General features: G+C 40.3%; 1 protein-coding gene across 1 annotated transcript in view; it reads left to right on the forward strand.

Annotated features, from left to right (window-relative positions):
* The window catches only part of CLCN4 (chloride voltage-gated channel 4), an 80,686-nt gene extending 67,465 nt beyond the window's left edge, over window positions 1-13,221 (forward strand). The window contains exon 13 of the mRNA XM_016943599.4: window positions 9,057-13,221. Coding sequence (XP_016799088.1) covers window positions 9,057-9,147 — 91 coding nt within the window. The 3' untranslated portion in view covers window positions 9,148-13,221. The remainder of the gene's footprint in view (window positions 1-9,056) is intronic.
* The last annotated feature ends 224 nt before the right edge of the window (window positions 13,222-13,445 follow it).

Raw genomic sequence — 13,445 nt, forward strand, 5'->3', positions numbered from 1 at the left:
TATTGAGCATCTATTTTAGCTGGGAACTGTAGGGGGCACAAAAAGTGTTTAAAAAAAAAAAAAAGCCAAGGAGCTTGTTATCTACTAAAGAACATGGACATAATCCAGTTTAAGTGGTGCTACCCAAGGCAGGCGTTCCGGGGGGACTGTTCTGTTTTTTTTTTAATTTAATTTAATTTAAAGTTCCGGGATACATGTGCAGGAAGTGCAGTCTCGCTGCATAGGTAAACGTGTGCCATGGTGGTTTCCTGCACCTACCAACCCATCACCTAGGTAGGTAGCCCCATATGCATTAGCTATTTATCCTGATGCTCTCCCTCCCCACATCCACGACAGGCCCCAGTATGTGCTGTTCCTCTCCCTGTGTCCATGTGTTCTCATTGTTCAGCTCCCACTTATAAGTGAGAACATACAGTGTTTGGTTTTCTGTTCCTGTGTTATTTTGCTGAGGATAATGGCTTCCAGCTCCATCCATGTCCCTGCAAGGGACATGATCTCATTCCTTTTTATGGCTGCATCGTATTCCATGGTATATATGTGCCACATTTTCTTTATCCAGTCTATCACTGATGAGCATTTGGGTTGGTTCCATGTCTTTGCTATTGTGAATGGTGCTGCAGCGAACATACGTGTGCATGTATCTTTATAATAGAATGATTTATATTCCTTTGGGTATATACTCAGTAATGGGATTGCTGGGTCAAATGGTATTTCTGGTTCTAGGTCTTTGGGGAATTGCCACACTGTCCTCCATAATGGTTGAACTAATTTACATTCCCACCAACAGTGTAAAAGCGTTCCTGTTTCTCCACACTCTTGCTCCACACCAGCATCTGTTGTTTGTTGACTTTAATAATTGCCATTCTGACTGATGTGAGATGGCATCTCATTGTGGGTTTGATTTGCATTTCCCTAATGATCAGTGATGTGGAGCTTTTTCTCATATGTTTGTTGGCTATATAAATGTCTTCTTTTGAGAAGTGTCTGTTCATGTCCTTTGCCCACTTTTTGATGGGGTTGTTTTTTTCTTGTAAATTTGTTTAAGTTCCTTGTAGATTCTGCATATTAGACCTCTGTCAGATGGATAGATTGCAAAATTTCTCCCATTCTGTAGGTTGTCCGTTCACTCTGATGATAGTTTCTTTTGCTGTGCAGAAGCTCTTTAGTTTAATTAGATCCCATTTGTCAACTTTTGCTTTTGTTGCAATTGCTTTTGAGGTTTTCGTTATGAAATCTTTGCCCATGACTATGTCCTGAATGGTATTGCCTAGATTTTTTTTTCTAGGCTTTTTATCGTTTTGGGTTTTACATTTAAATCTTTAATCTATCTTGAGTTAATTTTTGTGTAAGGTATAAGGAAGGGGTTCAGTTTCAATTTTCTGCATATAGCTAACCAATTCTCCCAGCATCATTTATTAAATAGGGAGTCCTTTCCCCATTGATTGTTAGCTTTGTCAAAGATCAGGTGGTTGTAGATATGTGGTCTTATTTTTGAGATCTCTATTCTGTTCCATTGGTCTATGTACCAGTACTGTACTGTTTTGGATACTGTGGCCATGTAGTATAGTTTGAAGTTGGGTAGCATGATGCCTCCAGCTTTGTTCTTTTTGCTTAGGATTTTCTAGGCTATATGGACTCTCCACCTCAAAACAACAGAATATACATTCTTCTTGGCGCCACATGACACTTACTCTAAAATCAATCACATAATTGGAAGTGAAACACTCCTCAGCAAATGCAAAACAACTGAAATCATAACAAGCGGTCTCTCAGACCACAGTGCAATCAGATTAGAACTCAAGATTAAGAAACTCACTCAAAACCACACAACTACATGGAAATTGAACAACCTGCTCCTGAATGACTCCTGGGTAAATAATAAAATTAAGGCAGAACTCAAGAAATTCTTTGAAACCAATGAGAACAAAGAGACAACATACCAGAATCTCTTGGACACAGCTACAACAGTGTTAAGAGGGAAATTTATAGCACTAAATGCCCATATCAAAAAGCTAGAAAGATCTCAAGTCAACACCCTAACATCATAACTAAAAGAACTAGAGAACCAAGAGCAGACAACCCCAAAGCTAGCAGAAGACAAGAAATAAGCAAGATCAGAGCAGAACTGAAGGAGATAGAGATACAAAAAACTCTTCGAAAAATCAACAAACCCAACAAATCCAGGAGTTGTTTTTTTGAAAAAATTAATAAAATAGACGGCTAGCTAGAGTAATAAAGAAGAAAAGAGAGAAGAATCGAATAGACACAACAAAAAATGATACAGGGGATATCATCACTGACCCCACAGGAATACAAACAACCGTCAGAGAATACTGTATCACCTCTATGTAAATAAACTAGAAAATCTAGAAGAAATAGATAAATTCCTGGATGCATACACCCTCCCAAGACTGAACCAGGAAGAAGTTGAACCCCTGAATAGACCAAGTTCTGAAATTGAGGCAGTAATAAATAGCCTACCAACCAAAAAAATCCCAGGACCAGACAGATTTACAGCTGAATTCTTTGTGCCAGAGGTACAAAGAGGAACTGGTACCATTTCTTCAGAAACTATTCCAAACAATTGAAAAGGAGGGACTCCTCCCTAACTCATTTTATGAGGCCAGCATCATCATCATACCAAAACCTGGCAGAGATACAACAAAAAAAGAAAACTTCAGGCCAATATCCCTAATGAACATTGATGCAAAAATCCTCAATAAAAAAAATAATGGCAAACTGAACCCAGCAGCATATCAAAAGGCTTATTCACCACGATCAAGTCAGCTTCATCCCTGGGGTGCAAGGCTGATTCAACATACACAAATCAATAAACGTAATTCATCACACAAGCAGAATGAAAGACAAAAACCACATGATTATCTCAATAGATGCAGAAAAGGCCTTCGATAAAAATAACATCCCTTCATGTTAAAAACTCTCAATAAACTAGGTATTGATGGAACATACCTCAAAATAATAAGAGCCATTTATGACAAACCCACAGCCAATATCATACTGAGTGGGCAAAACCTGGAAGCATTCCCCTTGAAAACCAGCACAAAACAAAGATGCTCTCTCTCACCATTCCTATTTAACATATCGTACAATTCACCCATTTAAAATGCATGATTCAGTGGTTTTTAGTAGAAAATGGGTTGTGCATTAATCACCACAATTTTAGATCATTTTCATCACCCCAAAAAGAAACCCCACACCCCTTATCTGTTACCTCCTATACCACAGTCCTTGGCAACCACTACTCTATTTTCTGTCTCTGTGGACTTGCCTATTCTGGACATTTCATGTCAATACAGTCATGCACTATGTGGCCTTTTGTATTTGGCTTCTTTCACTGAGCATCATGTTTTCAAGGTTCGTCCACACTGAAGATGTGTCTGTACTTCTTTCCTTGTTAGGGCTGAATCATCTTGCATTGTGTGGATAGACCACATTTTGCTGATCAATTCATTAGTTGATGGACATTTGGTTTCCCTTTTTTTCTTTTTTTTAAATTATTTTTAATTTTTGTGGGTACATAGGAGTATATATTTATGGGTATATGGTATATTTTGATACAGGCATGTAATGCATAATAATCATATCAGGGTAAATGGGGTCTCCCAGCACCTCAAGCATTTATCCTTTGGGTTACAAACATTCCAATTCTTTTAGTTATTTTTAAATGTACAGTTAAATTATTGATTGTAGTCACCCTGTTGCACTATCAAATACTAGATCGTATTCATTCTTTTAAACTATTTTTTGTACCCATTAACCATCCTCCATCCCCTCCTCCCCCCTCCCCCATTCCCCTTAGTTTTCAAATGAGGAGGTGAGACTCTAAGAAGCAAAACACTGCTCAAGGTTAAAGGGAATTGGTTGCAGAGCCAGTCCCATCTGGATTCTTCCAGGTCTCCTATCTCTTGAGGCACAATCAGCTGCCAGGTACCGGGAGGACCTTTGATGGAGAACCCTGCCAGCCGACCCTGACCCTTGAGGACATCAATCCCCTCCGTACAGCACCCTCTGGGACCAACGACAGTGGGGAGTAGACCTGGGCGTGATGGGAAGATATGTGGCAGCATCCTTAAGTATCCAGATTCCTGGAATGGCTGCATTTTGGGATACCTGTTCAGTAAAATACAGAGGATTTGGGGCCAGGTAACGGGATTCCTGTGTCCCATGCTGACGGTGTATTATAGATTCACCCACAGAGGTCTATTTGTGTCTGAAAGCTTCTGGCTGGGAGTAATAGTGAAAGTGTTTAAGAGCTGGTGCCAGATAATGAACTGATTTGTTATGAATTGTGGGGAGTTCACTGCAGTTCTACAAGGTATGAGGTTGGCAGGGGACATCCCAGGGTGTCTAGCTCGGTGGCTATAAACCAACTGGTGTAGAACTATTTTAGTACTTTTTAATCTGGATGGTGGTTCTCAACCAGGGGCTATCTTGTCCCCCCTCCACAGGAGACATTTGGCATTGTCTGGAGACATTTTGGTTGCCATAATGGGGGATGGGGATGCTGCTGCATCTAGTGGGTAGAGGCCCAGGATGCTGCTGTATGTTCTACAGTGCACAGAATGGCCTATCTGCAACAAATAATTAGCCAACCTAAATGTCACTAGTGCCAAGGTGGAGAAGCCCTGCGTAAAGCCTTCCCAGGTGGAGGGCTGGATGGGTGGAAGGAGTCCTATTGGCCCAGCTTGCATTTTGCTGCTACCGCATGGGAGGGGGCCTCACCGGGAATTCCTATCTGCCTGTAAATAGAGGCCCTTCCCAGTAACAAAGCTGCCTTTCCTAGCTGTCACTGCTTTCTTGAAATTAATTAGAATTATCAGAGCTAGAACAAAATTTCCTGACTCTGGGAGGAAACCTTGTTTAAAAACATTTATTTAAATTTTTGTGGGTACATAGTAGATGTGTATATTTATGGAACACATGAGATTTTTAAAATATATATATATATTTTTATTATACTTTAAGTTCTAGGGTACATGTGCACAACGTGCAGGTTTGTGACATATGTATACATGTGCCATATTGGTGTGCTGCACCCATTAACTCATCATTTACATTAGGTATATCTCCTAATGCTATCCCTCCCCCATACCCCCACCCCACTACAGGCCCCGGTGTGTGATGTTCCCTTTCCTGTGTCCATGTGTTCTCATTGTTCAATTCCCACCTATGAGTGAGAACATGCGGTGTTTGGTTTTTTGTCCTTGTGATACTTTGCTCAGAATGATGGTTTCCAGCTTCATCCATGTCCCTACAAAGGACATGAACTCATCCTTTTTTATGGCTGCATAGTATTCCATAGTGTATATGTGCCACATTTTCTTAATCCAGTCTATCATTGTTGGACATATGGGTTGGTTCCAAGTCTTTGCTATTGTGAATAGTGCCGCAATAAACATACATGTGCATGTGTCTTTATAGCAGCATGATTTATATTCCTTTGGGTATGGAACACATGAGATGTTTTGATACTGGCATGCAATGCATAATAATCACATCATAGAGAATGGGGCATCCATCCCCTCAAGCATTTACCCTTTGTGTTACAAACTATCCAGCTGTACTCTTTTCATACACCTGTTTGCTATTTGTATGTCTTCTTTTGAGAAATGTCTATCCAAATATTTTGCCCGTTTTTTTGATCAGATTATTAGATTTTTCCCTGTAGAGTTGTTTGAGCTCCTTATATATTCTGCTTATTAATCCCTTGTCAGATGGGTAGTTTGCTAGTGTTTTCTCCCATTCTGTGTGTTGTCTCTTCACTTTGTTGATTGGGAAATCTTTATTTCTTATGTGGGCCTCTGGCTCTGACATGCCTCAAGTCTGGAGGCCTGGACTGCTCTTCTCAGCAGCAATACATGGCTGCCAAAGCAAAAGGGCAACTCTAATGAGACCGGGGCCCACTAAAGCTTTTGCAACCGTTGAAGCAGGGTGATTTGGCGAAGTATTGGGTAACAGTGCCCTTGAGAAAATGTGTATCTCTGGTTGATTGATTGCAATGGGCCCTCATTATGACAGTTGAGCCCGAAGCAACTAAAACAAATCAGGATGGAAAGAAATGGTTTCAGGCTCTGCCAGCTGGACCCAGCAACCTTCCTGTGTGAGGAGACCCGAGCCCTTGTTGGGCCTTGAATCTGTCAACTGTGTTCATACTCACAGATGGGTTTTCCCAGGAGAACTCAGCATCTCACTGCAAAGAAGAGTGCTAACATTTGTTTCCTTTAGGTAGGTCTTGTTTCAGGATTATAACAACATTTAGGTTTACAGAACAATTGAGCAAAATATGCAGAGTTCTCATATATCCCCTTCACCCCCCTCAGTTTCCCCTATTGTCAATATCTTGCATTACTGTTGTATTTGTTGTAATTGATGAACCAATATCAATACATTATTATTAACTAACATCCATAGTTTACTTTAGAGTGTACTCTGTGTCATATATTTCTGTGGATTTTGACAAATATATAATATCATGTATCCACCATTACAGGATGATACAGAGTAGTTTCACTGCCCTAAAAATCCCCTGTGCTCTGCCTATTTATCCCTCTCTTCCACCCACCAAACCCTGACAACCACTGATCTTTTTACTGTCTCCATAGTTTAGCCTTTTCCAGAATGTTGCATATTATGTAGTTGGAATCATTCAGTATGTAGCCTTTTCAGACTGGCTTCTTTCACTCAGCAATACACATTTTGATTTTTCTCCACGTCTTTTCATGACTTGATAGCACTTTTGTTTTTATTGCTGAAGAATATCCATTGTCTGGATATGCCATGGTTCAGTTTATCCAGTCACCTACTAAAGAAAATGTTGGTTGCTTCTAGGTTTTGGCAATTATGAATGAAGCAGACGTCTTCTAAGACATTTTCTTTACATAACTACCAAACCATGATGATGTAAAATTAATAGTAACTCAATATATCATTCAATATCCAGTTGATATTCATTCAAATATCAACTCAGAATTCCATCAAGGTTTGTGCATTGCATTCTTTTGCCTTTTTAGTCTCTTGTCTAGAACAGTTTCCTGCCTTGTTGTTGTTTTTTTAATGACAGAGACTTTTAAACATAATTCCAAATTTTATTTTAGATACAAGAGATACATGTGCAGGTTTGTTACTTGCAAAGATTTCCTTTGAAGAGTCCAGACCAGTAGTCTCACATTCTGGGTCTGATTACTTCCTCATGATTCAGTTTGGCATAAGTCGTTTTTGGCAGCATTCCAACATAGGTAACGCTATAGAGTCTGCTTTTCTGACTTTGTTGATGATAAGCTCCATTGCTCGGATGAGGTGGTGATGGCCAGAACCCTCCATTGTAAAGTGACATTTTTCTCTTTGTTCATAATCTGTAGGAAAGTACTTTGAGACCATGTGAATTTTCTGTTTTCCAGCAACCATTCGCCCAATGATTTTGGTATCCATTGACAATTATTGCCTAAGCTAATTATTACATTGGGGGTTGCAAAGTATTAATTATCAAATTCTGTCCTGCTTCCTACGTTTATCAAGTATTCCTCCCCATTTAAGAAAAACAATCACTGTAGGGTCATGATATATTCTTTTAATGTTTTTGTAATTCATATTGTCATTATTCTGTTTGCTTAGCATGCTCTTTCACTATTTTCCTCTCTCCTAAAGATGTTGCCATGAGATGGAGGGGAAGGGGTCTTATTTGCTGTCTCTGTCAGTGTGATAGATAGGGAAACCAACACAAGAAACGGATACCTTTTCCAAGACTGTTTAAGGTCCAGTGTTGTCAGAGCCAAAAAAGTCAGAATTCTGGCCTGACAGTTTGAATAATCAGTGTCTATTCCACCAGGTGTAACTGATTTGAATACTGCTTAGAATACTTACATCCCCTCTTCATATTCACTAAGAGATAAATTTGACTAATTTTGCCTTAATAAATGACAGTATATTACAATTAGGTTTTCTGATTTCTTTTGTATATTATCATATTACACAGAGTAGAAACCCATTATTTTAATAGCTATAAAGTATTTTAATGCAAGACTACCAGAGTTTGCTTCTGCATACCCCTTCTTTGGGGGGTACAGTGGAGATACAGTGAGTAGTGTTTTGCAAACTTATGTGGGAATGGAGCTTCTTTTTTTCCAAAGCAGTTGTTCACTTCTCCTTCTCTCAGACCTTTCATTTTACCCAAGGGACATGATGTGTTCCTGCAGGTGGTCATTTAGTAAAATAATGAAACAAGGCTTGCTATGAATGGTTGTGCAAATGTGCACTGTATAATCCAGAGGGCACAATTTCTACTGCAGTGTTTGTGAGCAGTGCTCCTTGGCACTGTGTGATATACAGTCTTGGTGGTCCCATACAATGGACTCTGGGAAGTGGCATTCTTTTTGTAAGTTGAAAGCAATGGAATTTTGGAAGAGAAGGCAATTTACATATATAGTCAGAGATAAATGTCAACTTTATCCTCCCAGTAAGAATTACAAATAGAATCACTTTTTATCTTGTACTTAAAATTTCTTATACTTAAAATACCTTACACTTGGCATTCCTGTGGTGTGGTCAAGTTTTCACAATGCCTTTCATAAACCCTTTTAAAATTGATTATAGTCTTGAAATTTAAGAGGATATAGTAGTCATCATAGGTTTACTGCCGTAATAAACAAGCTTGCAATCTCTGTGGCCTAATGCAATAAAGGTTTATTTTTCTCACATGTTACATCCAGTGTGGCTTGCAGGTGGGCTCTGGACCTAGGTGTTTGAATCTGGTGGCTCCTAAGTCAATCCTCAGAGCCCTTCACTGGCTCCTGTGCCTCTGGCTGCCAGATGAGAAGAGAGAGTGGGGGGAAATGCACAGGAGACCTGGGAGCAGCATCTGTCACTTCCACCCACAGGCATTGGCCAGTGCTCCCTCCATTGGCTCTGCCTAACCACAAGGGAGGCTGGGAAATGTTGTCTGTCTCTGTGTCCACATGGAAAAGGCACTGGGGTTTAGGGAGAGGGATGAGTCGTTGTTTCAAGGCTGACCTCTTTTCTCTATTTTGTTTCTTCTCCAGGAGACTTCTTGGCATCATCACAAAAAAGGATGTTCTGAGACATATGGCCCAGATGGCAAACCAGGACCCCGAATCCATCATGTTTAATTAGCAACAAGGTGGCAATTATTTTCAGAAAAACACTGACTGTGTCATTTAAAAAGAAATAAATGATATGTTATTATCCCAATGAAAGATCATGCACTGGGGACAGCAGAAACAAAAGCTTTGTTGGAAAGGCGGGGAAGAAGGATGAAACCTTTGAAAACAAAAACAAAAACATCAATGAGTAGGCATTTTATAGCTTTAACCCCGTATGAGTTTCAAGCTGTGTTTCCTAATGAGTTTGCTACTGCTGTGGGGGCATGTGGGTGGGTAAATGATGTAAATGATGTGATCTGTACAAGTATGTGGAGCATGAATGCTGACTCAAGAAACTTTTACTCCTTCTGCTCAAGGCTGATGTTTGTAACTTATGAACACACGTGAAGTGTTGAGTCCAAAAGACAAAGGGGTATCGGCATGTCAGCGTCCTTATTTATTGGTTCTTGAAGTTTTGCTGCTATGTTACTGAATCATACTAAAGACATTTGCACTTACTTTGTTGAAAAAGAAAAAGAAATTAAATTTGAACACAGTGAAAGCTGCAAGTATGCCAGTGGGTCCGCTCATGACCGTCCTGTTTCTTGCTCCTGTTCTCAGCCTGTTATCTGGCTTATCCATCAGTTTCTGAACCAACATCGGGGCACCTGCCATGATGAGTGTGAAGAAATCATTTCTCTATGCAAGACTGGCATCCTGGGACTGCACGATGAACTATTGGAGCATATAGTACTGCGGTGTGTCTCCTCCCATACAAAGGGACACATCCTTATTTTGAGGGTATACTCACCCGACCATTGATTTGCATCCCCATGGCATTTGCTTCATTTATTTATTGCTTTTGCCCATGCATTCAATATTGATCAGCTCAGCACTTCCATGGGCCATAGCCGGTATGCCCCCAGCCTGCCATAAGCGTGCTTTCATTTTCAAGTAGCATATGCAAGAGTCCAAACGGGCTACCCAATGTTACTACTTATTTTTCCTCTCAGGTCTTATCAGATACGGCTGTGGAGAGGATGAGGCATATGCGTTGTCAGTTGGAATCCCTCCAAATGGATTGCAAGAGAAATACTAAATTGATTCTAAATCTGTTCCATTATCTTCTCTGTAGGATGCAAAACATCCAGTTTTAATGTATAAGCATGCACTTCATACTAGCAATCACAGCACAGGAGGACAGCATTAAATTTCATATAGCCAATTTGGGCACTGGGCATCTTTGTATTTGAACTTAACGACACATTTACTCTTTTAGTCAGGATTTCGGTCTTTTCTGCGGGAAGGAATTAAGCTATGTATTAGGTCCACCATATGATCTGTGTAAGTAAGATTATTCCACTTGCCCTTTCTCTTTAGTCTTTGTCCCTTCCTTTTCACTAAGTGCCCCTCATCCTTTTCAATTTCATTGTCACTGGATAGTGCTGCATCACTTAGGTGTGCATTTGGCTGCAAATAACAGAAAACCCAGCAAACACTGAAGGGCTGGATAAGAACCCTGAGAGGGGGTACTCCAGGACTGTCTCCATAACATCATTGGGATCCCCATCCCGTTGCTATTTCTTTTTCACCATTTTTACCTTTTGTCCTCTGGCTTATTGCCTCAGAGTTGCAAGATGGTTCCTGAACTGTCAGGTATCATGTCTGCTTTCTAAGTGGGAAGAGGAAGGGAGAGGCAAGCAACTAGGTACAATGCCTATCAGGAAAGCAAAGCTTCCCCAGAGACGCTCAGCTTGTATCCATTGACTGGAAGTCTGTCACGTGGCTCCCCCTAGCCACACACTAGTGCGGGAAGGAAAATATTGAGCTAGGCACATTACTCTCTGAACGAAATTCATATTATCTTATTAAGGAAGAGGGTTGGTCTTCAGGAGGGGAAGTTTGCTGTATTGGATGCCATCATCGTGTCCTTGTCATTGCCCTTCCGGTTTTCATTCTTGCTAAACCCCTGTGAATGTTCTTCTAACCTTCCTGTTCCCCACCCCTTTTCTCAGATTTGACCTAGAATTCCCAGCCCAAATCCATAATTTCTTAGCTCTAATAAGAATTTTCATGTTGGACAAAAACCTAGCTACAAATGGGTTTCTATGAAACTTCTAATTAATGTGCAAAATATATATTTTCTCCGGGTTAAGAAATTTTAAGTCAGATCATGCTGACACAATAAGAAAATTTGTTTGTGTAATTCATTGACCTCTTCCTTCCAAAATAACATCAAGTAGCCACCTCAGTGTGACAATATCCAGTCAATAGTAGAGAATTTAATCCTTGGTCCTATAAAAGAATAAAATTCATTGTCGTATTTATAGCACGTAAACCTTGAGTAACAGGTCTTAATGTTAGTGTTGGTGTTGTGGTTTCTGCGGAACGTTTATAAGTGAAGTTGGATTCTCCTGGGCTTTAAATCCAAAAAGTCTTAATGACCACTTCATGTAGTTCCCCTCTTATTCCCTTGTGGTCTCCTCAGAGCCAGCGTGTGCTGGGAAAGAGTATTAGTCATAGCCTGACTTTATAGAATCCAGGAGGTCCTTTTAGCTGAAACAAGTGGCTTCAAAAGGGAACATGAAACAGTGAAAAGATAGCCAAAGGTCAGTGAAACCACAGCATTTCTTTCTAATCTGGCTGAGGCCATGGGGGGGAATGAGGGGAAAATATGCTTCTGGGCCAAGGTCACCGAGGGGGACCTTGGGATTTGTGTCCTCCCCAGTGCTTAGAGTAGAGATACCTGCAAATTCATGGCAAACAGTTGGAAGAGTTACTTGACTGAAACAACCCAATCTTACTTTCTTTCATAAGTTGAACCTCTGATTTATTGTGGGGTTCAGGCTCTCCTCAATAGAAGGCCAGAGTTGGACAGGTGGACTAAGGTCAAGGATGAGTAGTCTGCAGTGGGGACTACCACAGCAAACTGCCTTCCTTCCATGGAGTCCTAACTCAGCCATGTGGTCCACTCACCCAGGGGCCTGGGGGCTCAGACAAACCCCATGGGGAACATGCTGCCATGCTCTGTCTTTCTTGTAAACGTAGTTGGGTAGGGATCCCAAGGGTATTTGCTCTCTCCAAATGCAGAACTTCCATCCACTTTATCTGGTGATCTGATGAACAGCATGGGGACGTGGAGGTGAAATAAGCATCTTTCAGAATAAGGGGTTTTTTTTTTCCTCTTCCAGAACCAAAGGCTTTAGACATTTGTAGAACTTTCTGGATTCCTTCTGAATCAGGTTTTAACATAAAAAACCATCAACACATCATGGGAAAGAGGCTCTTTCATGATATACATCACATGTTTCTTGCTCTCACTGAGGAAATGTGTTGTACAAAAGCACCAAATAAGGGCACCCTGGAAGTGACATGTGTGTTTCTTCTAAGTGGTTTTTAGTGCATCCCCTGGGATTGCAGATGCTCATGTGGCTTTTAGGGAAAGGCAGAATGTGCTAGAAGTCGAAGTCATTCAATATTCAGTGCTTACTGTTACTTTGAACCAGGTAATCTCAGTTCTTTATTCAGTCCTTCCCAAAGACCTTACAAAGGAGATGTGTAAATTGATAGATTTTGAGCCTAATAGGTCACAGAAATGGAAAATTTTAGAGCAGTTTGTTTCACTTAGGTGAGAACTGATTACTTTAAATTACCAACGTGTGCAAATTCTACTTGGTATTCATTATTAGATGCTGAGCTGGAAAAGATGAGAAACCCAAGGAGAACTATTGAATCACCACATAATTGTAATATTATGCTTTAATTTTGTATGGGCAGTGTTCTATCAGACTAAGCTTCTAGCCTTTGAAATGATTTACATGAGGAGAGAGCCTGTATATCTGACTTGGGAAACATTAAGCAGACCCTATTTTCACTGGCGCCATAATAACTATTTATTTGCTATCCTAGAGGTGCTGGGAATGAGCCTACATGCGACTTTGATGAGATATATTCACATTTGGTGTTGGAACAACCACATAGCAACGTGTTGGTTTTTTTTTTATTGTAACACTCTGTGTAAACGTTGACACCTTATTAAATATTAAATGTTTGAACTCTATTTTTAAAAATAAAACAAGCACAGAGTCTGCAACAAACATGTAAATGGAAGAGATACTGATTTCACAGTGTGTTTCTACGCAGTAGAACCTCTGGAAACCTGGTCCCCATGACTTGGTAGAACTATCCAGTAAAGTTAAAGACCCATCTTAAGACGGGCACACAGATTGTGAAGTCCATTTAGTCAGCTTTAAAATTCCTTGTTCTTGGCTGGGTGGGCGGTGACCAAATGAAAATTCAGACTGAGGCTATCAGTTTCCAAGGATTGGG

Source organism: Pan troglodytes, chromosome X, assembly GCF_028858775.2.
Source record: "Pan troglodytes isolate AG18354 chromosome X, NHGRI_mPanTro3-v2.0_pri, whole genome shotgun sequence".
Taxonomy (NCBI): domain Eukaryota; kingdom Metazoa; phylum Chordata; class Mammalia; order Primates; family Hominidae; genus Pan; species Pan troglodytes.